This window comes from Miniopterus schreibersii (assembly GCF_964146895.1).
Source record: "Miniopterus schreibersii genome assembly, chromosome: 16".
NCBI lineage: Eukaryota > Metazoa > Chordata > Mammalia > Chiroptera > Miniopteridae > Miniopterus > Miniopterus schreibersii.
The window spans coordinates 999,285-1,023,806 of NC_138116.1; the positions used below are offsets into that span (position 1 = coordinate 999,285).

General features: G+C 64.9%; 3 protein-coding genes across 16 annotated transcripts; 2 read left to right on the forward strand and 1 right to left on the reverse strand.

Annotated features, from left to right (window-relative positions):
• Positions 1-1,105: 1,105 nt before the first annotated feature.
• Positions 1,106-2,141, reverse strand: NDUFAF8 (NADH:ubiquinone oxidoreductase complex assembly factor 8). The gene is made up of 3 exons (XM_081162759.1): positions 2,014-2,141; positions 1,761-1,871; positions 1,106-1,433 (listed from the first exon to the last, which is right to left on the reverse strand). The coding sequence occupies exons 1-3, from the start codon at positions 2,095-2,097 to the stop codon at positions 1,404-1,406; spliced, it is 225 nt and encodes a 74-aa protein (XP_081018885.1). The 5' UTR covers positions 2,098-2,141; the 3' UTR covers positions 1,106-1,403.
• Positions 2,142-2,373: 232 nt separating this feature from the next.
• TEPSIN (TEPSIN adaptor related protein complex 4 accessory protein) lies at positions 2,374-9,510 on the forward strand. 3 transcript variants are annotated; one of them, XM_081162758.1, is made up of 13 exons: positions 2,374-2,505; positions 2,941-3,124; positions 3,331-3,422; positions 3,577-3,670; positions 4,119-4,186; positions 4,328-4,400; positions 4,500-4,568; positions 5,211-5,411; positions 6,125-6,299; positions 6,418-6,531; positions 6,647-6,725; positions 6,833-6,967; positions 7,974-9,510. In XM_081162758.1, the coding sequence occupies exons 1-13, from the start codon at positions 2,458-2,460 to the stop codon at positions 8,520-8,522; spliced, it is 1,881 nt and encodes a 626-aa protein (XP_081018884.1). In that variant the 5' UTR covers positions 2,374-2,457; the 3' UTR covers positions 8,523-9,510. The 3 variants fall into 3 exon arrangements, with proteins under 3 accessions (XP_081018884.1, XP_081018882.1, XP_081018883.1); XM_081162756.1 differs by having other exon boundaries at positions 2,408-2,505; positions 6,128-6,299; positions 7,974-9,495; XM_081162757.1 differs by having other exon boundaries at positions 2,411-2,505; positions 3,052-3,124.
• Positions 9,511-10,917: 1,407 nt separating this feature from the next.
• On the forward strand, positions 10,918-23,064 carry CEP131 (centrosomal protein 131). Of its 12 annotated transcripts, none has more exons than XM_081115550.1 (26): positions 10,918-11,116; positions 11,902-12,103; positions 12,547-12,656; positions 13,161-13,275; positions 13,540-13,670; positions 14,151-14,261; positions 15,100-15,255; positions 15,815-15,932; positions 16,326-16,442; positions 16,610-16,760; positions 17,121-17,215; positions 17,604-17,786; positions 18,154-18,330; positions 18,415-18,540; positions 18,725-18,850; positions 19,728-19,844; positions 20,051-20,153; positions 20,454-20,655; positions 20,921-21,028; positions 21,111-21,228; positions 21,473-21,547; positions 21,707-21,849; positions 21,959-22,136; positions 22,227-22,423; positions 22,681-22,741; positions 22,814-23,064. In XM_081115550.1, exons 2-26 carry the CDS (start codon positions 11,918-11,920, stop codon positions 22,886-22,888), a joined length of 3,279 nt encoding a protein of 1,092 aa, XP_080971676.1. In that variant the 5' UTR covers positions 10,918-11,116; positions 11,902-11,917; the 3' UTR covers positions 22,889-23,064. The 12 variants fall into 12 exon arrangements, with proteins under 12 accessions (XP_080971676.1, XP_080971669.1, XP_080971678.1 ...); XM_081115544.1 differs by having other exon boundaries at positions 11,034-11,116; positions 13,543-13,670; XM_081115543.1 differs by having other exon boundaries at positions 10,934-11,116; positions 13,543-13,670; positions 18,154-18,540.
• Positions 23,065-24,522: the final 1,458 nt, after the last annotated feature.

Sequence of the window (24,522 nt, forward strand, 5' to 3'; positions counted from 1 at the left end):
TCTGGGTATCTTGGGAGGCCCCAAGAGCTCAGGCTGGTGTTTGGGGTGTGCCTAGCCGGTCAGCAGAGCAAGCCTGCAGTGGCCCTGGGGATGAGACAGTGGTGGCTTCATCTGCCACCGTGGATGGGAGTTTGAAAGGGTGGCAGGACAGTTCTGCGAGGGCCTGGAATAGGTGTGCCCAGTGGAGATGCTGGAAGCTGTCAGAGGTCAGAGTGGATAGGGAGGGAGGGAGGGAGGGTCAGGGAGAAAAGTCCAAGCTTCGGGCTGGACACACCCACTGGGCATGAGCTGTAAGGTCTGGGCAGAGGTCAGACAGGCTGTTTCCTGGCCCACCCCTCCCTCCAGCCTCTGCAATCTGTGTGTCTCCCTCACCACCAGCAGGAGGAGGGGGGTCATGTGACCACTTTCTGGTCAATTCTAATAGCTGCTGTGATACGTGGCTGCCCAACAGCCCCCAGCCCTTGAACAGGGCCGGCTGCTCCTCCAAAGCTACCCAGGGACCGTGTCACTGAGATGGATGCTAACGTCTTAGAGACCTTGTGGGTTCACTACTTGGGCTAAGTTGGGCTAATTCTGGAATAGTTTTAAAAGGAAACAGAAATGTGGGCGTTGGTTCTGGGGCTCAGGGACACCAGGGCGGGGGGAGCCCAAGGACAGTGTGACCTCCATGCCCCTGGGGAGGGGGCTCTTGGAGCAGCCCCAAGAATCCAGCAGATGGCACCCAGGAGCCCTGGAATCAGTGTGCTGCAGGCACTGGGGGGGGGGGGGGGGCCCTGTGTGTGTGATTCCCAGGAAAGGGCTGTGCGACCAGAGAGCTCAAGAAAGCTTGCCGGTGATTCACCTGGAGGCTGTGGAAGGGTGGTGGGCGACCCCACACGGGGAGGGGGTCTGCAGCCTTGCAGGTCTAGGAGCTGCTGGGTCCTAAACCAGCCCCCTGGCCTCAGCCTTGTCTCCACTGCCTTCTGTAGACTATCACCCCACCCCCTTCCCTCCAATTCCGGGCCCAGCACCCGTATCGGTCCCCACGGTGGGGTCTGTCCCCCAGGCCGCCAGCCCTCTACCTGTGGTGCGTCCTGTAAACCAGCAGTTATGTCCAGAAGCTTCATGTGATTCAGATGACGTTTTATTGGTGAGAATTCTTTATAAAAAAAATGGGAATCCGGAGGCAGCACCTCCGCAGCCCACACCCGTCAGGTCCTCAGGGCGGCCGGGCCCAGGTGCGCACCTGCGGGGCCTTCCCGCCGCTCGGCCCAGACCCGAGGGCGCGCGCTGGGGGCCGCTCCGCCCCTGCCCATGGCGGTCCCGAAGGGGCGGGCTCGAGCCCCAAGGGCTTTGGGTGTGTCCAGTGCTGGGCCCCGGGGGCCCCGAGGGCCAGGAGCCCGGCTCCGCGTCCTCGGTCCTTCCTAACGGCCTCCCCTCGGGGGCGTCCTGGCCTGGAAGACAAAGCGCTTGGTCTGGAGGATTGTTTCCGAGCGAGACGTGGCTCCAGAGCCCGGAGACCACCAGGCCCAACGCCGCCTTCCAGGGGCCCGGCGGTGGGCTCGCGCCCGGGGCACGGAGCCAGGCCTGAGGCCGGCCCCTGCTGGGAGGGGCGCCGGCCGGGGCGGCGCTGTCACCCCCCCTCCCCCCACCCGGCACACGGGCTCGGGGCGGCGCGCAGCGTCGGAGCCCCAACGGGCGCCCAGCACCGAACCCGGAAGGGAAGGGAGGCCGGCGGGTCCCCCCGAGGCGGGGCCGGAGGGGGCCGGGCGTCCACCTACCGCGGCGGCGAAGCAGCGCCGCAGGGCCTCGAACTCCTGCGCGCAGAGGTCCTTCCGCAGGCGGCCGCCCGGGCCGGTGGACACCTGCACGCACCTGCCGTAGGCGGCGGCCTGGGGGCGGGGCGGCGCGGGACAGGGTCGCGGAGGACCCGGACCACGGTCACCGGGGCAGCCCCGCCCCGCCCCCAGTCAGCGCCCCGCCCCGCCCCGCCCCGCCCCGCAGGCACTGCCCCGACCGGCGACGGCTCCTCACCTCGGCCCCGCAGGCCGCCAGGCCCTCGGGGAAGGCGCGGAGGCGGCTTCGCACGCGCCCCCACACCGCTCCGTTCCCCGACATGAGCAGCCCTTCCCGGCACCCGTGGGCGCCGCCATCTTAGGTCCGTCCTCTTCCGGCAAGCGGCCCCTTGATAGGTTGACGTTCCCGTCTATCATCTTTCTTCCGCTTTCTAATAGGCCAGGCTCCGGACCGCGCCTCGGCCTCTCCGGAACCGCAGTCTCCCAGAGCCCTATAATTGGCTGGTAGGCTGTCTGTCTTTGATCTGGGTCTTCTAATTGGTTCAGGCTCCAATTGTTTACCTAAGTCGGCCTTGGGGCCCGCCCCACGCGAGCGATTGGCCAGCGGGGCCAGCCCCGCGCGGTGATTGGAGGGGCCCGGCTCCTGGCGGAAACGGGGCGGGGCCGGAAGGTGACCTGCATCATGGCGGCCGCACCGCTGCTGCGAGACCGGCTGAGCTTCCTGCAGCGGGTGAGTGCGCGCCGCCTCCCCGGCTCGCCCCGGGCCGCAGCCACGCGCCTCCCGGGCCCGCGCGGCCCCCGCCTCCCGGCCCCGCGGCCCCCCGGGCGCCTCGACCCTCCTCCCCGCCCCCTGCTGTCCGCGGGGCGAGCGCGCGGCGACCCTGGGCCAGCGCCGTTCGCGGGGTCCCGGGGCGTCCTCGCGTGGCGCGCGCTCCGGTCGCGCTAACAAGGCACCGGACGCGTCGGAGCCGCTCTGGCGGCTGCTCTGCGTGCGGCCCGTGGGAGGGTCGGGCCTGCGGCCGCGTCGCCGCCCGTGCCCGCGGGTCCGGGAAGGTGGGCGGCTCGCCCCGCGGCCTCCTGCTGGGGAGAGGGGCGGCCGTGCTGGAAGCGGCCTTGCCCGCGGGTCGGGGCGGCCCTGACTCTCCGGAACGGGCGCGCCTGGCAGCGCCCCCGGCTGCCCTCCCCGGGAGCGAGCGCCCGGCAGCCCCGCTGGCGGCCGCGGGCTCGGCCTTGTGGGCGGCGGCCGCTCAGGGGCGCGGCTCGCGCTGCCTTTCAGCTCCCGCTGCTCCTGAAGGGCACGTCCGACGACGACGTGCCGTGCCCGGGCTACGTACTCGAGGAGGTGGCCAGTATCCTTCCCGTGTGCGCGGCGGGGCCCCGGGGCCTCCCTGGGGGGCCCGGCTCTGCTGCCAGAGCCCCGGGTGTGGGCGGGGCCTGAGCCCCGGCGCTGAGGACTCGCCGGGCGCCCTGGACGCCCAGGCTCCCGCGGGGAGGGCGCGCCGAGAGGTCCGGGCCGGGGTCTCCTCGCTCCTTCCCTAACCCGAGCGCCTCCCAGAAATCTCTCACGAGTCCGCGGGCAGCAGCCAGTGCCTCCTGGAGTACCTCCTGAACCGGCTGCACGGGGGCTCAGGCCGCGTGAAGCTCAAGGTGAGGCCCTGAGCCGCCCCGAAAACCCTCCGGGGTCAGGTCGGGTTGGGGGGGACTGAGCTTACACCCGTGGGTGGTGAGGTGGGAAGGGAGGGAGGGAGGCAGCCCGGGGTCCCCTCCGGGCCTGGCCCCACCCCACGTGACCGTCCCCCAGGTGCTGAAGATCATGCTCTACCTGTGTGGTCACGGCTCCTCCTCCTTCCTGCTCATCCTCAAGCGCAACCCCACCTTCATCCAGGAAGCTGCAGGTACCTGCGCGCAGCCCCAGGTGTCAGCCAGAGTCCCTTAGCCCAGGTTGAGCCCCCACCTCTCGGCCCTGCCCTCACCCTTGCTCCCACTCTGGGTCCTCACTGCTATGGGTGTGCGAGGGGGCCAAGGGGCTGCAGTGGCATGTTTCTGTAAAGCACGTAGGTGGTGGGTCCTGGAGGAGGGGACCTGCGGCTCCTGGTCCCTGGGTTTGTCCAAGAAGCAGAGGTGCTGTGGAAAGTGGGGCTACCCCAGGCTTGGGGGTGCAGAAGGGACTTTAACCTGGAAGAGATGTCATGTGGGATTCGAGGTCAGACCTGTGTTTCAGAAAGCTCACCCTGGTGCAGGGGGTGCAGGGGGGAGGGAGGCTGACCATGGGGAAAGGGCTTCAACACTGCATCTCTGGAGGCCACAGTGCCCATCTCAGCCCTGCCCCTCCCTGCCCTGCAGTGTTCACGGGGCCCCCGGATCCTCTCCATGGGAACAGCTTGTACCAGAAAGTGCGGGCGGCCGCCCAGGTGAGCCCAGGACCCAGCTCACCCTGGGGTCCCCAGCTGCACTCCTGCTGTGGGACCAGAGCCCCTGTGTGTGGCCCTAGAGGTGGGGGGCAGGGACACAGTCGGTTGTGGCTATACTGAACGTATTCATCTCCTGTCTAGGACTTGGGGAGCACCTTGTTCTCAGATACCTTGTCTCCTCCCTCCCAGCCTCCCAGGGCCCTGCCTCCAGCAGGTACACAGCCTTATCCAGCCCCCAGCCCCTTCACAGGGTTCCCCTGGGGGTGGGGAGCCTCCTCTCCCTGGTGTCAGGGTGACGCAGTTCCTTCCGCAGGCATGGGCTCTCAGTCCAGGCCCCAGAACACTCTCCAGGGCTTCGGCTACAGCGAGGGGAGCCACACAGGTGAGTGCTGCGTGGGCCCTTCTGTGCAGGGATGGGGGCCGGTGAGGGGTGGGGCCGGCTGTGATGAGTGACTCAGGGCAGGAACAGCTGCTGGTGGCAAAAGGACATGGCTAGCCCAGTCTGCCAGGATGGCGGGTGAGGCCTGCAGCAGGGCCATGTGAGCCACGCATGGGCGCGGGGCCACATCCAGCAGTTGTGCTGACTGTGTGGTCTCCAGCTCTCAGCCCCAACCCCCGGCCCTTCTGAAGCTCCGATTCCTAGAGTGGGTTTGCCTCCCAGTCCTGTCGTTACTTTGGAGATAGCATCACACTGAGGGTGTGATGCTATCTCCTCAGAGGGTGCTCAGACAGGAAAGCCCTTGTCCCCTGCACTGGCCAGAAGCTGTCCTTGAGTAGCCATGGAGGTTGAGTTTTCCGGACAAGCTCCGTAGGAGGCCCCTTGCTCTGTGGGGCCTGTGAATACACTAAAGGGGAATTCACGGGAAGCTTCTAGAAGGGCCCAAGTTCCCGCCACGTGGTCTCTGCTCTGTGACTCTAGCTTGTACCCCGAGCCCAGGGCAGGGAGCAGCCATGGCCCACATCCTGGGAGGACATCAGGGGACAAGACTGAGGGTGTGATGCTATCTCCCGTCTTCTGCTGCAGGCTCTATGGGCGAGACCTTTCTCTCCACCATCCAGAAGGCTGCAGAGGTGGCCAGTGCCTTGTGCCCTGGGTCCGAGAGCCCCAGCACCCAGGGGCCCCTGCTGCAGGGTGACACCTACCAGCCTGCTGTGACGCCTTCAGCCAGCCACTGCCACCCCACTCCTGGGAACCCACTCCCTGGAGCCATCCAGGGTTCCCGAGGTACCAGGGAGACTCCTCTCTTGGTGTCTAGCTTTCCCCTCCCGTGGCTTCTTCCTTCTTACCAGCAAGAACCCAGGTTCCTGCTGCAGGCAGCAGGAGCAGAGGAAGAGAGCAGCGAGCCCCACCTTGACACTCCAGTTACTCAATTGGCTATGCGGGAGCCCCGCAGAGCCAGCCATCGATGCCACGTGTGTTCCCAGTGGTCTCTGGTGGCTTCACCCAGACCGGTTCTGCCTCTTTGCCCAGCTTTGTCCCACTGTTCAGATTCTTTGCCAGCTGCCCTGAGTGAAATGGTCCTGGGCAGAGGGAGTTCGCTGAGGGTCCCAGCTCCTAAATGCACAGCCAGGATGTGAGCTGGGCCAGGAGCCCCAGCTGCAGCTTTCATTCACTCACCCGTTGCATTCAGGTGGCTCTGTGCCCTGACCGAGATCCTGGGCCAGGCCTGTCCAAGCCACTGTATCCACACTGAGGGCTTTGTGAGAGTCATCCCACTCTGCTGCCAGGCTCTTCAGCCTTGTGTTTCTGGAGCTGGAGCCCCGGTGGCCGCCCTGGAGCCCCGGTGGCCGCCCTGGAGCCCCGGAGGGATGTGGATCTTGGGACCCATCCCTCCTCCCTGGTTCCTCCTGGATCCAGCAGTCTTGGGGTCCCCTGGAGGTGGGTGTGAGGCCAGTCTGAGGCCCCCGGGTCTCACCCACGAACACCATTTTTTCTAGCAGTGAGACACCAGCCTGGGCAGGCCGGCGGGGGCTGGGAGGAGCAGGACAGCAGCCCCGGATCTCAGAGCTCTTCCCAGGAGAACAGCCAGAGCAAGGCCTCGGATGTGGGCAGTCGGTCAGGCAGTGACAGCCCCTCAGGAGCCAGCCGGGCACCCAGCGACCTGGCCGAGAGGTGAGCAAGCACCTTGGGGCTCCTCCACGCTCTGCCCCAGGATCGCATCCCAGTGGGGGTGGTTGGTATGATCTGGAAGGGCCTGGACCCTCTCCCTGACCCACCCTGTCCCTGACAGGGTTGAGGCCATGATCCTGAGCGACTGCCAGCAGGAGCTGAGCCTGGTCCAGATGGTGACACAGGGGCCACGCCCCTTCCTGAGCCAAGATGAGGCACAGTGCTTCGTCAAAGAGTGAGCTCCTGACCAACGCCCCCCTCACCCCATTCCCCCTCACCATGCCTCCTCCCCTCCCCCACTGAGGGAAAGGCCTGCCTGCCTGCCCTGCCCAAGTGCCCCCTTCCCGTAGGTGTGGGCTGCTCAACTGTGAGGCTGTGCTGGAGCTGCTGATCCGCCACCTGGGCGGGACCAGCGAGCATGTGCAGATGGTGAGTGCTGCATGAGCGCGTGTGGGGCTGCCCAGGAGATCCTGGGGACTCGGGCCTTCTGGGTGGAGCTTGCTGACCCCCCCCCCCCAATCTCATCCACCCTGCAGAGAGCCCTGGGTGCCATTGCCTCCCTGGGGTGCACAGACCTGCTTTCGCAGGAGCACATCCTGTTCCTCACCCGGCCACGCCTGCAGGAGCTCAGTGCTGGCAGCCCTGGACCCGTGACCAACAAGGCCACCAAGGTGGGCAGCAGTAGGGCCCAGAGGAGTGGTTACATGGGCACCCCATCCCACTGGCCTTTTTCAGATGTGCTCTTGTCCCTGTCCTTTGGACAGATTGTGCACTAGAACAGTGGTAGGGTCCTTGCCTCATGCGTGCTTGGGGTATTCCAGGCTCACTAGCCTTTTTCTGGTTCTGGACCCTTCCCTACTCAGGGTCTGCCTTATTGCCCAGCAGCTCTGCCCTGCTGGTGATGTCCTCTCTCACATGGTTCAGCTCATGTGCCACCTCCCACAGGGAGCCCTCCTTGACTACTTAGATGGGCTTATTCTGCTGTTCACTCCATGTCATAGTTTATGGGTCTGTGCTTGACCCCTAGATACGCAGCTCTTGGGGAGCAGGTACTGTTTCATCCATTTGAGTCCCCTTCCTGCTAACGCCTGAATTGTGTGGAGGATGCCTGGACCCTTTTACCAGGCAACTCTCCGCGCAGCCGGGCCCCACACCTCCATTGCCTGTTGGCATCCCTCAGCTTCTTCTTGTTTTCTTTGTGGCCACTGGAAATTCAGATCTTAGTCAACGGTTCTTAAATAGTCCTTCATCACAGCATCAGTGAGACCACGACGCAGGAGACACACAGCATAGTGGGGCATCGTAGCGGTGGTTCTAACACCGATGGTTGAAGCACGTTGTTCCCCCTGGGTGCTGTCTCTGCCTGTGTGGGCTTCTCACGCCTCAGTTCGATGGCAGGGAGAACTATCCATGAGACAGCAGGAGGGGAGCAGGTCACAGGCATATGTTGGCACTTGGTGTGGCCGCTGTTTAAGCAGCTCAAGGCCAACAGCAGTCCCCCAGGTGGTGGGATGACAGTGAGGAGACCGCTGTGAGAGGGCCCATAGTCTGCTCTGCCCCCCAGCTGGCCCTGCTGTGGGCAGCGGCCTTAATGACCCTAGAGGGGAGGGTGGGCCCTCCATGATTCCCCCAGAGCACAGGGACCCTCACCGACTTCCCTGTTCTCCCTCTGTCTAGATCCTAAGGCATTTTGAAGCCTCCTGCCGACAGTGTCCCCCTGCCCGGAGACCCCTTGCTGAGCCCAGCCCCGAAGCCATCCATGTGGGCCCATCTGACCTGCTGACCGACACTGTGCCCTTCGCTGGGGCCCCAGCCTTTCTCCAGCCTCTGAGTTCAACCCCGTTCTCACCCAAAGGTCCTACAGCCCCTCCGTCCCTGGATGGGTGCTCCCTTCCAGCTCTCAGGGACGCCAGGGAGGCTGAGACCAGGCTGACAGGTTCCAGAGAGCAGGAGGTCAGCTCTGAGCAGGGCCTGTTGGGCACGGACACTCCGAACGGAGGACCAGAGCTCGGCCCAGGCCCGGGTGACTGCCTGTGGAGCCCGGTGGCCAGTGGCAGCCACAATTCCTTGTTTGCTGGCATGGAGCTGGTGGCCTGTCCCCGCCTGGTGGAGGCCAGGACTGCTGTGGAGGAGCCCCTTCATCCCCCTTGGACATTGTCACAGAGGGTGGCAGCCAAAGGGCCTCCCAGCTCAGAGCCATCAGCTTTTGCGTTCTTAAACTCCTGACCCAGGACCCCATGACCACACCGTTCCTTCTGCCCTCAGCCCTGGATGTGTACATTGGCCTCTTCCCCTCACCCTGATGCCTTGGTGCAGGGAGCCACCTAGCTAGGTGGGCTTGGTGTGGATGAGCCATCCAGGAGTGAGAGTAGGAGCCCACCAACTGGGCAGAACTGCATGGTGGCCAGGGAACAGCTCACAGGGCTTGCAGACTGGGCGGGACGCACAGAGCCGTGCCGGTTTCTAGGCAGAATCGGGAGCTGAGCTCTGGTTATGATTGGCAGCCGGTGGGCCCTGGGCTGCTGGGCCACCTGCCTCACAGCCATCTGGTCTGAGGACTTTAGCACACCGTCTGTGCATGTGGTCCCATCTGCAAACACTGTTGGGCCCTTTGGTGGGCAGAGGGTGCCCCTTGGCCTCCCAGGGGGGGCGGGACAGGAAAGGAGGCCTGGTGATAGAGCTTAGAGGCCAGACCCCCCCCCCCCGCCCCTTGAGCTGTCCTGAGTTTACCAGCAGAGCACATAATGGTACCCTGCTCCCCCATGGGGGGATATGTTAGGAGGAGAGGAGAAGGGCCCACCTGCAGACAGCCCAGGCCATGGTACTCAGCCCATCTGCTACCTCAGTTCTTCCCCCTCCCCTCTTCCCACCAGAGGCTGGCTTTTTGGCCTTGAATTCCTGTGGTAGTGGGCGGGTAGGTGGCAGGGCCTCAGAGTCCTGTGGGGAAACCCCTACCCATCTTGCCCTCAGAAACAAGGTGTTTTTGTGTGGATTTGGAACCACTCTTGGATCTTTGTTTTTGAGCTCAGAACCCTTCCTCCTCAGGGGGGCCATAAGTAGCCACACACCTGGGTCACCGGGTTGGGGTCTTGCCCGAGTCCAGCTCCCTGTGTGACCCATGTCAGCTCCCTCTGCTGTGACTGGGCAGCCTTGCATGAAAGCTCTGGGACACTTCCTAAATAAACCCTATTGTCTCACAAACTGCTTTTCTTTCCTCTGTGTGTGTGTGTGTTTAATGAAATAGTGTTAATAAGGGGCACACTTGGAGGTCATCTTTTCTTGAGTTACGGACAGGTATTTTTTCTTAAGCTTTTCAAAGAAGTTTGCCGTAGAACTATATGGTTCTATAGTTTTCTTAATTGCAAGGTTTTTAACTTTAAAATCCAGTTTCTTAAGTAGATATAGAACTATTTGGGTCCTATCTTTCTTTGTATGTTTCAGTTACTTGTGTCTTTTAAGGAATCAGTCCCTTTCATAAAAGTTGTCACATTGGCCTTGTAATTTCTGTAGGGTCTGTAATGATGTTCTACCACCCATCATTTCTGATATTTACTATTTTTTCCTCTTGGTTAGTCTGTTTAGAAGTTTATTAACATCATTGGTCTTTTCAAAGAACTAACTGGTTTTATTTTTCTGCAGCGTTTGTTTCTACTTCATTGATTTCTGCTCTTACTGCCTTCAGTGTGGTGTGTTTTCCGGGTTCTCCAAGGTGGAGGCTTAGCGCATCTGAGACCTTTGTTCTGTTCTGACATGAGCACTTGAACGACTTCTCTGCTGCTTGGCCAACATCCCCTGAGCTTCGTTTACTTTTATTCTGTTCAAAATACTTTCTGGTTTCCTGCAGACTTGCCCTTTGTCCACTGGGTTATTTAGAGGTGTTTTTCTGCTATTACTGTTTTACTGATGTAGTAAGATGCCTCCTGTATGAGTTAGATTTTATTGCCAAGGTGCTTTGTGGCCCGGAATGGCCCGCGTGCACCTGGTCGGGAGCACAGGTGGGAAAAAACCCTGACTATCAGCAGCGCGAGTCCAGCAATACACGAGAGACGGTGTGAAAGGGTTCACAGCACAGCAGGCCAAGGCCGGTTTAACATCTGAAAATCGTGTAATTCGCCGCATTAGCGCAATGAAAACGCAGGAAAAGCAAGAGACAAGCTCCACGTTCATTCATGAACAGGCGCGCTCGGCAAAGCGGAGATACAAAGGCTCCGGGGTTGCGTGGGCGCGGGGCGGGCGCTGGCGCTGGGGCCCGGGGCCCGCGTGGGCAGCGGCGCCGGGGGCTGGACCCCGGGCTCGGAGGCGGTGCCGCCCCCCCGCCCCCCGCAGCCGCCCTGCGCCCCGCCCACGCCCCGCGCCCCGCCCCGCGCCCCGCCCCGCGCCTCTTCCCCACGTTTTTGGCCCAGGCCCCGCCCCACACCAGCCGGGCCACGCCCCCTCCGGCCGCGTCCAATCCGCAGCCCGGCGCCACGGCGGCCTCCCAGGTCTCCGCGGCTCCTCCCACGCTTGGACGTCCCGAAAGACAGCCGAGCGGCCCAATGAGCTCCCGCAGCGGCCGGGGCGGCCAGCGGGAGGGCCAATCCGGGGGCGGCGCGGGCAGGAAAGGCGGGGCTCCGCCGGGCCGGGGAGGAGGCGCCGGGCTGGTTGCTGGCGCTGGTTGCTAGCTGCCGAGCGCCGCGCCGCTGCATTGTCACCGGGGCCGCGGGGCCGGGGCCGCGAGGTCGTCGGCTGGAAGCCTGGGCCCCGCGCCCCAGCCGGACGGAACCCGCGCCCCCCTCGCCCTCTGGCCCCGCGGGCCCCGCGCCCCGGCCCGGCTCGCGCAGGTGAGGGGATGCGCTGGGGAGGGGGCCCTGCCCAGGTGAGGGGCGCACGCCCCGCGCCCGTTCCCTCCCTCGGCCTTCGCGGGCAGCAACCTCAGGTCCCGCCGCCTTGAGCCAAGCCCAGGGAGACGGGGGCTGCCCGGTGCGAGGCTGGGGGTGCCGGGCCGGCCCATCCGAGGGGAGCAGGCGGAGGCTCTGGACCCCACCTCCAGCGAGGACCCCGGGCGTGCACGCCGAGGCCGGGCCCGGAGGCTTCCCGGAGCCGCCGTTTGCCATCCCGAGCCCAGCGCGCTGCCGCCGTGCGGCTGGGAAGGGGCGCAGCAGGGCCGGCGGGCGGGGCCGGGGCCGGGAGAGGTGCTAAATTTCACCCGTGCAGCGAGCGGCCTGCGCGCCGCCCTGGGGAGCGGGGTCCGCCCGGACCCTGGGGCCCGGCGGGGGTGTGCCCTGCGCCCCTGAGCCCCCGGTGGCGGGGAGGGCTGTGCGCATTCCTCCGCGACCCTGCTGGTGCCAGTGCCTGCCTGTGCCAGGTGCTGGGGCCTCACGGTCCTGTCCTCGTGGAGCTTCTGCTCAGGCAGTGCAGGGACCCACCTGTGTGGCCAGGTGGCCAGATTACCAGGTGAAGAAAAAATAAAACAGGATGAGGGAACAGAGAGTGAAGGGAGACCTCGTGGCATCCCAGGGCAGGGGCTCCAGGCAGAGGGGCCTGCGGGTGCAAAGGCCGGAGGTGGTGTGCATGGGGCACTGTTCTCCGGTCGGAGGGCCTCAGCTCGCCTCTTCTTGCTGCTCAGGGCTCACTCATCCACCATGAAGGGCTCCCAGGCCATCAGTGGCCCCCCAGGGCCCCCCCAGAGCAGCCTGGAAGGCTTGGATCTGAGTCTGACGGGGCTCCCTCCACCCGTGTCCCGACGCCCCAACAGCGCCTCGGCTGCCAAGCCGATCACCCGCTCCATCTCTGTGGTCACAGGCAGTGAGTCGAAGAGGAAGGCCCTGGTGAGTGCTAGAGCTGGGGGCGTGCGTGGGTCCTGGGCCTCCCACCTCATGGGGAGTTGCCATCAGGGTGACATCTGACTCCGGGGTGAGCTCCACACCTCAGTGGGTACCTCACATCCGTCGCCCCGGGTAGCCCTGTGGCCTTTTGGAGGGCAGAAAGGACCAGGGAGGTAACTTACAGAGGTCAAGGTCAGGGTCATCTCGCCCGAGCAGAGCCCAGCTCTCCCTCCTGCTCCACCAGGGGCTGAGGGGCTCCCACTTCTTCCCAGGAAGGTGGGCTGATGGAGGCCTTGCCCAGGACCCCCAGGTGCTCCTGCCATTCCCCTCTTCTCACCACACCCACCTCCTCCCTGTAAATCTGTTCTGCATGGCCCAGCGCTGAATGAATGGGCGAGTGTTTGAAACCTTGGCCACACGATTGGTGGTTTCCTCCCTTTTTGCAGGAGGCCACAGGGCCCGGGGGCTCCAGGGCCATCAATAACCTTCGCAGGTCTAACAGCACTACGCAGGTCCACCAGCCGCAAGCCAAGCAGGCGTGGGCTGCCCCCCTCAGGTAACCCCTGAATCCCTCAGGGTTTAATTCTCGGCATTCTTAGGTAATCCCCTACATTCTTGGGTAACCTCTGGTCCCCTCAGGTAACCCCGCCTGTTCCTGTCCTGCCTCTGTCAGCCTTCCTTCCCGCCTCACCAGTTTGAGCACTGGCAGGACTGGGGCCTGAAGTGACCTTCGTTTGGGGCCAGTCCTGGGTGGGGCAGGCAGGATGTCTTGACCTGTTATATCTGCATGTGGGGATGTGAACCTCAAGGCCGGTGTCCCCGGCCTACTCCTCTCCCTCTATCCTTGCAGCACTTTTCCTAGGGTGTCTGGGTGGCCACAGGACAGGGCCTCACCTCTTTCAACCACAGCTGTCAGATCAGGACCAAGAATCATTATTTTGAGCTCCAGGCTCGGGAATAGAATCCCGGCTGGTGACCTGGCCACCCCCATCTGCATTCCTGGGGTCGCCTTCTGGGCCGAGGGACTGACTGTCCCTGCCTGCTGCCCTCTCTGACACAGGCCAGTGGAGCCCCCTGACTTCCTGACCGTCTTCAAGGGCAGCCCTGGTGGGAAAAAGAGGCCAGCCAGTCTGAGCAAAGCTTCTGGCGAGAAGGAGGCCACATGGAACGTCCTGGTAAGACCCTGGACCACGTCTGAGTGTCCCATCAGGAGCAGCACCTGGTTCCCCCTTGTTTTACTGCCCTTTTGGGGGGGAGGGATGGGGTGTGTGTGTGCCAGCTTTGACCACATCATCACATCTGGGGAGGGGTAGGAACCCCACCCCCTGACCACCCCATTGCCCCATTTGTGACTGGGGCTGTTGGGGCAGGGAAGGGGCGCGGTGTCAGCGGCATGTGTGGTGGAGTCCCAGGCTTAGGTGGCGTTCTGTGTTCACCAGCAGGACGACCAGCCCAGGGCCTTCACCTTACTGCCCGATGCCCGGAGTCCTAGCACCATGGACGTGCCAGTAGGCCCACGGAGGAGAGAGTGCACTGTTCCTCTGGCACCCAACTTCACTGCCAACAACAGGTGTGCCCTCCACAGGTGCCAGACATGGCCCACCCATCTGGGGGCAGATGCTTTGTGTTGTTTGTGGCCAGACCAGAATACGTTGGAGAGAGTGAAGGAGTGAGTGAGTGAGTGAGTGAGTGAGTGAATGAATGACTAGCTCCCTACCCGAGGGCCCTGAGAAGGGGGCTGTAAAGGGGTGTCTTGCCCAGGCGGGCTCTGCACTGGCCTGGGGGAACCCAGACAAGCACTCTGCTGGGGGCTTCATTCCTGAAGAGGCCAGGCCCAGGCAGGGCACACGTGGGCCCCAGATGGCTTCATAAGGCTCCTCTGAGGTTGTTGAGTTCGAGGCTCAGCCTTGCTCAGGTCTACTTGGTGAAATACTCTGCTGGAGCTTTCCAGGTCCCAAGAGGGTCCCACTGTTGGGTGCAGTGGCCATGCAGGGGGAGACTGAGAGCATGACTTGGGGACCTGACATCTGCCTTCCATCTCTCCCGGAAGGAGCAACAAGGCCGCCGTGGGCAACTGCGTCACTACCATGGTGCACAACAACTACGCCCCCGTGGACACGGTGCCCCCCAAGAGTTCCAACCACGCGACGCCCTCCCTCAAGTAAGGGCCTGGCTCTGGCCTCTGCGTATGTGTGAGGAAATGTGTGTGAGGACACTGGCCCAGGCCGTGTGAGCCCCGGTGCTGCTGCTGTCACCTGTAGGGTGCTGGTGAGGGGACACAGACCAGGCCTGGCAGGTTCACGGGTGGGTACCGATGAGGAAGCCACAGCCACCCCATGTCCCGGGGCCCCTGGCTGAGTCCGGAGCCGAGGTGGGTCTTGGCAGAGCTTGGCTGAGCTGAGCTGAGCTGAGCTGAGCAGCCCCGAGTACGTCACCCCTGTGCTCAGTCAGGGACGGCCACAGGGTTTCCTGATGTGCCTTCCCGCTCTGCTTTGGAACCCTGTGGCTTGTGAGACCTTTTTGCTTTCTTTGTTGTTGTTAATCCTCGCAGGAGGATATGTTTCCCATTGCTTTTTAGAGAGAGTGGAAGGGAGGGAGGAAGGGCGGGGAGAGAGAGAGAAACATCGATGTGAGAGAGACACATTGATTGGTTGCCTCCTGCATGCGCCTGGACCAGGGCCAGGGATCAAACCCGTAACCAAGGTACATGCCCTTGACCGGAAATCAAACCCATGACCCTTTAGCCCGAGGGCTGATGCTGTGACCACTGAGCCAAACCGGCCAGGGCCCCTTTTGCTTTTTAAATGAACTGAACCAGGCAGGCACTTGGGGAGCAGGTGTCCGTGGGGACAGACCAGCATGTGGGAACAGGGAGCAGGTCCTTCCTGGCTCCTCATGGGCTGTGGTGCCTCCTTCCAGGGCCCAGTGGGCAGAGTGTTCCTGGGGCCATGAGCAGGGCCGGGTCAGGTGCCATGAACCTCTCTTTCCCTGCCCGTCAGCAACCTCATCAAGGCGGCCACACACGAGGGAGAGGGCAGCGGCTTCGGGAAGCCACAGAAGAACCTCGCCAGCAGCAACCACGTGGCCCGGAACAACGCGGGGGCCACCGAGGGCCTGCTCAGACGGAGGGAGGTGACCGAGGAGGAGGCAGAGAGGTGACTGCGCTGGGGCGGGGAGGGCGCCCGAGGCTCCAGCGAGGGGAATTCCCGTTTAATAGCCATTTAAAATACAGAGGCTGAAAAGACCACACGCCGTCTGATTCCATTCACCCGGGACATCGGGAAAAGGCAGATCTGTAGGAATGGCAGAGCCACGGTGCCTGGGGCCTGAGACCACAGTAGAGGGGAGAGGGTCCAGTGCTCTAAGGAGTGATCACGCACACTGGCCAGGGCCCCCTTACAGCCTTTGATCTAGCACCTCCCTGGCCTGACCAGGACCACCCTGAGCTGTCTCCTGCTGGCTTTGTCTTCTCTTGAATGCTTTATGACTGGTGTGCCTGGTAGTGCCCGCTGCCCCCAAGTACAGTGTTCGCTGTAGGCAGGTGGTGACCTTGGGGTATTTCCAGTTTCAGGGGATTGTGAATGGATGGGGACCGGTGGCCACCTGTGCATACGTCGCCTGCTTGTCTGCCCTGCTGGGCCTTCTGGGGGGCTGGGGGAGGCTGCTGCTCATCCACTTGGCTCCTCAGGGGTCCTGAGTCCGCTCTCTGGCCAGGTTTATCCACCAGGTGAACCAGGCTGCCGTCACCATCCAGCGCTGGTACCGGCTTCAGGCGCAGCGGCGCAGAGACCACGCCGCCAACCTGGAGCACCTGCTGGCATCCAAGAGAGAGGTCAGTGTGGGTGTGAGCCACGCCCCGGGCGCCAGGCGAGAACCTAGGGGTCTCAGCTGTACATGGTGGGGTTTCTGGGACCATAGGATTGAAACTAGAATGGCCCATGGCCCATACCCTGTTGGGAGCCCAACCTCTACCCTGCCCTGAGCTGCTTGCTCAGCCATTAGGGCCTGGGTATCAGGAAATGCCTGCTGGGTCCACCCCGGGTGAGAGTCCCAGCAGGTTTCTGGTTCTGGTTTCTGGTTTTGTATCAGGAGCTCCGTGATGCAGAGTCGTCTCCTTGTCCAAAGAAGCTGCCAGGAGGGAGGCTTGTCCTCTGTGGGGCAGAGACATGGCAGGTTGGAGGGCACGTGGAAGCCCCCACCTGGATCGGTCCTCCCATCTTCCCAGGGGCAGCAGAAGCGGCTGGGAGAGGGGAACCTGCTAGACTTGCACCGACAGAAGGAGGCAGCCAGGAGGAAGGCCCGGGAGGAGAAGGCGCGCCAGGCCAGACAGGCAGCCATTCAGGTGTGGGGAGGTGGCGGTGGCGGGCGGAGGTGGGACCCGTGTGCCTGAGAGTGACTGCACCCCTGGGGGTCCCTGGGCACTGGGCCTCCGCAGCTTGGCTGGGGAGGGCTAGGGGCCCCACTGTCCTGTGGGTGAGGCTGCTCAGGAGGCCTCCCCCTCCCCCCAAGGAGCTGCAGCAGAAGCGAGCCCAGAAGTCAGGCCATGCTGAGCTTGGGCTGCTGAAGGGGGCCCGGGAGACAGGGAAGCCCCAGCCAGCCCAGGAGCCGCCCCTGCGGCCTGGAGACAGTGCTCCTCAGACCCACAAGGCCAACAATACTGGTGAGTTGAGTGGGGAGAGCCCAGAGGCTGCTCTGCCCCTGCCTCCTTCTGCCTCCTGCCTCCTGCCTCCTGCCCCTGGGGGGTGGCGTTCCCCGCAGAGGGCTGTGGCCCCTGCTGCTCCGTTGTTGGCTCCCCACCCCCCCGTGGAGGGGGGGCCTCGGCGGTATGGCAACCCCAAGCCCTGCTCCTCCTCTCTTGCCCCACTTTTTCTGGAGCTGGACACAGAGGACCCTGCAGAGCAGAGGTCAGGGGTCCCCAATGTCCCATCTGCCCAGCGAAGCCTGCTGAGCCTGGCCTCTTCTCGGGTTCCTCCAGATGGGGCGGTGTGCAGGGAGGCTGACACTGTGTTTTGTTTCACAGGGGTCAGCCTCCGTACCCCAGGCCCAGAGGACCCCTGCCAGCCCGTCCCCGACTTCTCCCCAGAGCCCCGGCAGCACCCAGAGGACAAGCTGCAGGTCTGGTCACAGACCTTCCTGCCCTGTCCCTGTCCCTGTCCCTCCACAGCTGTGGTCACTCACCAGGAAAGGCTGCTCTACTGTGGGGATGGGGTCCCTGATGGCTCTGGGGTCCTGCTGGGTTGTCACAGATGCCCTGGGGTGGGATCCATGCCCTTGCACACAGAGAAAGCTGGAGGCTCAGAGGTTAGGTGTTGGCAAGGCCACCAGACTGAGGAGGCCAGGCCCTGACACATCCCACTTGGCTGTTCTTTTGTTTCCCTGGAGGTGGGTCTGGGTACACCCAGTCCACATGGCTGAGTGGGTGCCAGGCCTCACCCCCACGGTCCTCAGTGGTGTCGGCCTCTTATGGCCTCACTAGCTTCTTCCGCCCACCCATCTGCTGTAGGACACCAGCTCCCAGGACGTGGCTGGTGAGGCCCTGGGGACAGTGGGCCCCATGGGGAGCAGGGCCAAGTGCAGGGCAACTCTGGAGGAGTTGCTGGACACACTGAAGCTGCTGGAGGAGGAACCAGAGCCACTGCCCCGCCCCAGGGCCTACCACAAGGACAAATATGCCTGGACTGACGAGGTGACCGTGGGCACCTCCCTTGACCCAGTCCCGGCACTGGCATCATCCCACGAGGGGGCCGGGAAAGCCTACTGAGCTCCTTCTTGCTTTTCTTGGCCCCTGATGAGCATCAGATGGGGCCTTGTTGAACCCCCGTCATGAGGGCTTGCTAAGGCTCAGCACCCTCAGAAAGACCCGGGGTGGGCGTGGGCACCATCTCTCCAGCAGTGCTCTGCGCGGGTCTCAGCCACCCGAGAGGCCCTTCCTGACTAGGCCCAGCTGCCCTCCTGTCCCCTCCCCTGCCCCAGGGATTCCCAAGGAGCTCCTGGAGGGCCAACCCAGATCCTTGGCTGCCCAACAGCCCCCGGTGCTGTGCCCTCCCCTGCAGGAGGATGATGCCAGCTCCCTGACAGCTGACAACCTGGAGAAATTTGGGAAGCTCAGTGCGTCCTCCAGGCCCCCCGAGGATGGGACGCTGCTCTCGGAGGCCAAGCTGCAGAGTATTATGAGTTTCCTGGATGAGATGGAAAAGTCGGGGCAGGACCGGCCTGCCGCGGCCCCCCAGGTGTGGAAGGGTCCCCAGGGAGGGGCGGACGGCAGCTCTTCCCCGGGGGGTGGGACCTGCCTGACGCACTGGGTGCGTCCCCAGGGGCTCGTGCTGGAGGAGGGGCTGGGGCGCCTGGAGTCTGCGTCTGAGGTGAGCGCGTCTGTGATGCGACTGAAGCTAGAGGTGGAGGAGAGGAAGCATGCGATGGTGCTGCTGCAGAGGGCGCTGGTAACGTCACCCCGCACTGCCCGTCACCCCCGCACTGCCCGTCACTGACCCTCACCGTCAGCCGCCGCCGGGTGAATCCTGCCACAGGGCTGTCACCACCTGTCCCAGGCCACCCTCTGCGGCGTGGTCTGCCCGCGCCCCCCCGAGTGGTCCTTGCCTTCTGTGTCTCCATCCCCACCCCCAGGCGCAGCAGCGGGACCTCACCATCCGGCGGGTCCAGGAGACAGAGAAGGAGCTGGGCCGGCAGCTGCGGCGGCAGAGGGAGCACTACGAGGCCACCGTCCAGCGGCACCTGTCCTTCATCGACCAGGTGACCCCACCTGGGAAGCGGGCGCCGGGGCCGGGGAGAGGGACAGCACTGCAGACCAGCTCGGGCCCCGGGGAGACTTCCACACCCACAGCCTTCCTGGCGGGCGTTTTCCTGCCTTCTCTGGAAATGGGCTGTGTCTGCCCCTGTGGGGATGAGGCGTCCACCGCCCGGTGGACTCGTCCAAGGCTCACCAGCCCCCACAACCGTGCTTCCCCAGCCCAGCCTGGTGGACGGCACACCCAGGCTGGGGTCACTGGGAGGACCCGTTGGTGGGAGGCAGCCACAGGACACACCCTCTGGGCTGTTCCTATGCTTTCTGGGCTGTTGAGTCCTGGGTGGCGGCTCCCGTCTGCTGGGGCTGGTGGGCGGCCAGGGTTCCCCAGGTGAGGGCTGCAGAAGCTCCCAGCCCTCCTGGCGCTCAGCCACGCCTCTGCCGGGTCCTGTTCTGGACAAAACGGCAGGTCTGTGAGGAGAGTAAGGAGCCAGGTGGCCTCCAGTGGTCATTAGAGACACTGTACTTGGCTGTTGTAGGTGTGTCCAAACTGAGGCTCTGCCTGGAGCCCTCGATGAGGCTGGTGCCATCCTGGGGCCATGGTGGAGGGGCTCACAGCCAAGGCCACTGTCCCCAGCCATCCCCATCCTGGCTTCTCTGGCACTAGTCGGAAGCCCTGAGGGTGGGGGGCTGGTGGCAGCTGCAGCCCCTTGTCCACATGCACACAGCCCTCCCAGTCTAGGTGGGAGGGAACCCAGGGGCTCGGGGTGGTGGCCCCGGCCCCCAGACAGGGGGAGGTAGGAGTCACACAGGGTGTCAGGGATCATGCGGAGGGTGGGGGGCTGACCTCAGCGCAGCAGCTCACCTCCCGCTCCTTGACCGCAGCTGATCGAGGACAAGAAGACCCTGGGGGAGAAGTGCGAGGCTGTGGTGGCCGAGCTGAAGCAGGGGGACCAGAGGCGCAAGGAGAGTGAGGCCCAGATGCGGGCGCAGCATGAGCTGGTGAGACCACGCCGCCAGGAGCCTCTTTCCCTGGCCTCGAAGCGACAGTCACGGAGCTTGGGACAGGGTCGTGGGAGGGTGCGGCGTGCCAGCCGCCCACACCTGGCGAGCCCCGTTGCCAAAACCCAGAAGGTGCCGGGGCGGCGGCATTCCTGTGCCCCGCTTCCTGCAGCCCCTCTGCCGACGGCTCGCTTCCCTGCTGGTAGGAGATTAAGAAACTGAGAGAGCTGATGAGCGCCACTGAGAAGGTCCGCAGGGAGCAGTGGATGAGCGAGAAAACCCGGAAGATCAAGGAGATCACAGTCAGAGGTGGGCGGCCGCGGGGTCTGAGTGAGGACGGTGGCTTCAGTTACAGGGGGGCAGCGGAGCAGGTGATGCAGACCTCAGGCGGCGCAGCCCCCTGGCCTCCGGGCCGAGCGACGGGTGGGGGGTCGCAGCACTGCCCGAGGGGAGAGGAGTGGGCTGGAGCCCCGGGGGCCCTGGCTGGACTGCAGCCCTGCTGTCAGTGGGTGGGAACCGAGGGTCCCCTGCAGCCCTGGTGGTGAGGGCAGGGCCCCTGCCTGGTCCTGGGCCGAGGTCAGGGGTCCCTGCAGCGCCCTCCCCCCCCAGGCCTGGAGCCCGAGATCCAGAAGCTGATCGCCAAGCACAAGCAGGAGGTGAAGAAGCTGCGGAGCCTGCACGCGGCCGAGCTGCTGCAGGCGGACCAGCGGGCAGCCCAGCACTACGGGCGCCAGGCGGAGGCGCTGCGGGAGCAGCTGGAGCGGGAGAAGGAGGCGCTGGCCCAGCAGGAACGGGAGCGCTCCCAGCAGCGGTGGGTGTCCCCGTCCTGGCAGCCTCACTGGGGCGCAGGGGCCGAGGTCCGAGCACAGCTGGGATGAGCCTGGACAGCCCACCCCCCCGAGGGAGGCCAGACCCCAGAGTGAGGCCTGGACGGCTTCATACGTGGACAGCACCCTCCTTCCCCAAACCCCCCTCAGGACGGCGGGGGGCCGGGACGTGCCCACGCTGACGCAGTGCCAGGTGGGTGCTGAGCGGGCGGCCTCCCCACCCCAGCCCCAGCGGTCCTTCCTCCACAGCCTGGAGCAGCAGCTGGAGCAGGAGCAGAGGGACCTGCAGCAGCTTCGAAGGAGGCTGTACAGCGAGGTGGCCGAGGAGAAGGAGCGGCTGGGCCAGCAGGCCGCCAGGTGCCTCGGGAGGGACTCCCCGCCCTCTGCCTGCCCCCGCCCGCCCCCCCCTCCCGTGCACTGACCTCTGCGGGGCCTGCAGGCAGCGGGCTGAGCTGGAGGAGCTGAGGCGGCAGCTGGAGGAGAGCAGCTCTGCCAGGGGCCGGGCCCTGAGGGCCGAGTTCGAGAAGGGGAGAGAGGAGCTGGAGCACAGGCACCAGGTCTGCGTCCGTCCCGCCTGCCCTGCCAGCCGTGTGGGGAGCCCTGTCCTGGCGGTGCAGGGAGAGACCGAGTCAGGGGCACCACCAGGGCCAGCCCCTGGGGCAGCTGTGGAGCATTGGCGAGCCCGGGTTCATAGGCCAGGGCTCCCCAGCCTGCTCCCCACAGACCCCCGGCTGGGCCAGGCCACAGGGCCCAGGGGGATGGCGGCCTGGGAGGCTGCTCTCACGGGTTGCCTGCCCCCAGATGGAGCTGCAGGCCCTGAAAGACCAGCTGGAGGTGGAGAGGCAGATGTGGGAGGCCAACTGTGCCAAGAAGGAGGTGGGTGCTGCGGGCAGGCGGGGGCCGGCCCCCTTCCCTCTCCCCTCCCACGCAGCACCCAGCAGCCAGGCATCGGTGTGGGCTCTGCCCCTGGCCCGTCCCTGGGCCTCCTCCCACCGCCTTAGCTGTCCCCACAGAGCCCTTGCACCTCTTCTCCAGGAAGCGTGGCTGCTGAACCGGGAACGGGAGCTGAAGGAAGAGATCCGCAGAGGCCGAGACAAGGACATCGAGCTGGTCATCCACCGGCTGGAGGCCGATATGACGCTGGCCAGGGAGGAGAGCGAGAGGGCCGCCGAGAGCCGGTGAGGCCTGTCCCACCGGGCGCTGAGGCTGGGCCTTGCCCTTCCGCGCGGGGCTGCCGGGCTGCCCCCTGCGGACCCTGCCTGCTGACCCTGCGCCTCCGTCCACCAGCGTCAAGCGCATCAGAGACAAGTACGAGGCGGAGCTCTCGGAGCTGGAGCGGTCAGAGCAGAAGCTGCAGGCCCAGTGCGGGGAGCTGAAGGGGCGGCTGGCGGAGGCCGAGGGGGAGGCCGCTCGCCTGCAGGGCCTGGTGCGGCAGAAGGATAAGGCCCTGGCGGAAGTGAAGGCGGTGAGCCGGGCGGGAGGGGGCGGGAGCGGGCGGTGGGCCCCAGCCCCCCCTTTGCCTGGGCTCCGGCTCACACCGTCCCTGCCGGCCCAGGTGAACGAGCAGCTGCTGGGCGAGAGGAGCGGCCTGGCCCAGGTGCTCCGCCAGGAGTTCGCCGACCGACTGGCGGCCTCCGAGGAGGAGAACCGGCAGGTCAGGGCTGAGCTGTCCGAGCTGCGGGCACAGCAACGGCTGGAGCTGGAGCAGCTCAGGCGGGAGAAGCAGGCGGAGCTGGAGGACCTACACGCGAGGTGGGTGCTGGCCTGAGGGGTCCCCGGACGCACGGCAGGGTGGGGAGGCCGCAGCTCCAAACGGGGAGCCCTGGCTGAGGAAGTTGAGGGCCGGGCTGTCCCAGCCGACACGGAGCAAGTGTCCTCAGCAGACAGCCGGTGCCCACCGTCAGCGGGCTGGGACAGGGCGGGCAGGGCCACTGCCCCTCCTGCTGTCTGGGGGTGGAACCCCCCTGCCATCCGCAGGCTCCCCCAGAACTCTGCCGTGCATCCCGCAGGGTGAAGGTGGCCCTGGCCAAGAAGGAGGCGGCCGTGAGCAGCCTCCGGAAACAGCACGAGGTGGGTCCTGCGGCGGCCGGTGCCCCGGGGGTGGGGGTGGCCCGGCCCGACCACGGTGGACACGTGTTGCAGGCCGCAGTGAAACGGGCAGACCACCTGGAGGAGCTGCTGGAGCAGCGTCGGCGGCCACTCCCGAGCGCCAAGTGACACCCGCCCCCTCGACGTGGACACGGACACGGACACGGACACGGACACGGACATGGATGGGCAGCAGCAGCAGGCGGGGCCCTGGCGGGAGGGGAATCCGCCCTCTTCTTCCCTTTGCCCCGTTTGCCTGCCCTGCAGCTGTGGCTGCATTTTAACAGTAAAGAGCTGTTTTTTAATACCGTGTCCCCTGTTTGTCTCTCTCCTGGGGTCCTGAGGGGCTGCAGGTCACCCAAGGGCCCCCTCTGCAGAGTGGCTCCAGCTCAGCTCTGCTCTCCGCCCGACTCCCAAGTTCCCTGCCCGCCCGGCCACCCCCAGCTCGAATCCTGTGTTCCGAGGTGACCCTGTCCAAGGGCCCCGGGCACGCTCTCCCCCCCACCATCCCATGCCAGGAGCCCCAGCCGTGAGGAGGGTGGAGAGAGGCAGGGCAGGGGGGCGGGGGGCAGCAGATGGGGCTCCCCTCCTTGGGAGCCTAGCTGCCCCCCTCCCACTTGGCTGTCTGGATGCCGCTGCTCTGGTCAGGGTATGGGGTCCAGGCCGCCTGGGCGACCCCTAGTTGTCCAGGAAGTCCCTCCTGCTCCCACAGTATGGGGGGACCCACTTGTGGGATTGCTGCAGCGCCTCCAGGTGGAGATTGAGCCCCTCCCTCTCCCTGTAAGGGCCCTGGGGGATTTGGGCTCCTTTGGGTCTGAGTCCCAGCAAAGGTCACTCTCAGTCCGACTGCCACCTGGACATGGGGACAGCAGCAGACTCCTCCTGGGCCCTTTCTCATCCCCCCCTTGGGATGTGTCAGGGCCACAGTTTCCTCTGCAGAGAGGGCTTTTCCTGCTTTCCTGGCAGAGGTCTAAGGGAGGGGAAGGCTGGCTTGGTGGGGCTCTGGGAGGGTCGGGGCTCAGCCTTGGGCACCTTAAGTTCCAGACACTTCCCTCATGTGAAATGGGGTGTCAGGGAGCCAAAATGGGTGCAGGAGCCCCGAGTCCAGGAGAGAGGTCTGGGTGGGAGCTGCCGGCCCCCAGGTGGTACTTAGGCCACAAAACAAGAGCTGACCAGGTGGGCAAATGGGTGGGGCAGAGGCCTGGGGCAGGATGGGTGGGATCCTCCATTAGGAAGAGCTTGGGGAGAAGTGGGGCATGAAGGGGAGGCAGGAGGTGAGGAGAGGCAGGCAGAGAACTGACCCCTGGACGTGTCCAGGCCAGAGTGAGTGGCCCAGGGCACACGCCTGGGTCCCCCGTGGGCACACCCTGGGGCTGCAGGTGTCCCTGTGCTGTGCTCACACAGCTGCTCTGTGGGCCCCAGGTGGCCCAGGGACCAGCCTGGCTTGAATCCTGAGCAGAGTTCAGCCGGGGTTTGGAAGGAGCTCCTGGAGGGGTCTGGGCCCAGAGAGCATCGTGGGGGGGCTCTGGGAGGGGCCAGGGCTGGTGATGGGATCACCCTCTGTGGGAGCCTGCAGTGAGGTGGGGACAAGGGGAGGCGGAGGGACAGGGATAGGGGCTGGACATGCTCACCCGCGCTCCCCTCAGCTGTCCCCAGAGACCTGCAACCCTGCCCCCAGCTCACGCAGCACCCGCCCCACAAACACACACAGGCCAAGTCGCTCATTTAATGCTGGTTTTACTCCATTTCCCTGGCACAGGTCT

Coding starts and splice junctions, on each gene's coding strand:
- NDUFAF8 (XM_081162759.1), bottom strand. CDS start 2,097: ATGTCGGGGAACGGAGCGGTGTGGGGGCGCGTGCGAAGCCGCCTCCGC. Junction 1,872..2,013: donor TGGCGGCCTGCGGGGCCGAG/GTGAGGAGCCGT, acceptor CCCCGCCCCCAG/GCCGCCGCCTACGGCAGGTG. Junction 1,434..1,760: donor GGCGCTGCTTCGCCGCCGCG/GTAGGTGGACGC, acceptor TTTGTCTTCCAG/GCCAGGACGCCCCCGAGGGG.
- TEPSIN (XM_081162758.1), top strand. CDS start 2,458: ATGGCGGCCGCACCGCTGCTGCGAGACCGGCTGAGCTTCCTGCAGCGG. Junction 4,569..5,210: donor CAGCGAGGGGAGCCACACAG/GTGAGTGCTGCG, acceptor CTTCTGCTGCAG/GCTCTATGGGCGAGACCTTT. Junction 6,968..7,973: donor TGACCAACAAGGCCACCAAG/GTGGGCAGCAGT, acceptor CCCTCTGTCTAG/ATCCTAAGGCATTTTGAAGC.
- CEP131 (XM_081115552.1), top strand. CDS start 11,918: ATGAAGGGCTCCCAGGCCATCAGTGGCCCCCCAGGGCCCCCCCAGAGC. Junction 12,104..12,546: donor AGTCGAAGAGGAAGGCCCTG/GTGAGTGCTAGA, acceptor CCCTTTTTGCAG/GAGGCCACAGGGCCCGGGGG. Junction 21,548..21,706: donor CCAACTGTGCCAAGAAGGAG/GTGGGTGCTGCG, acceptor CCTCTTCTCCAG/GAAGCGTGGCTGCTGAACCG.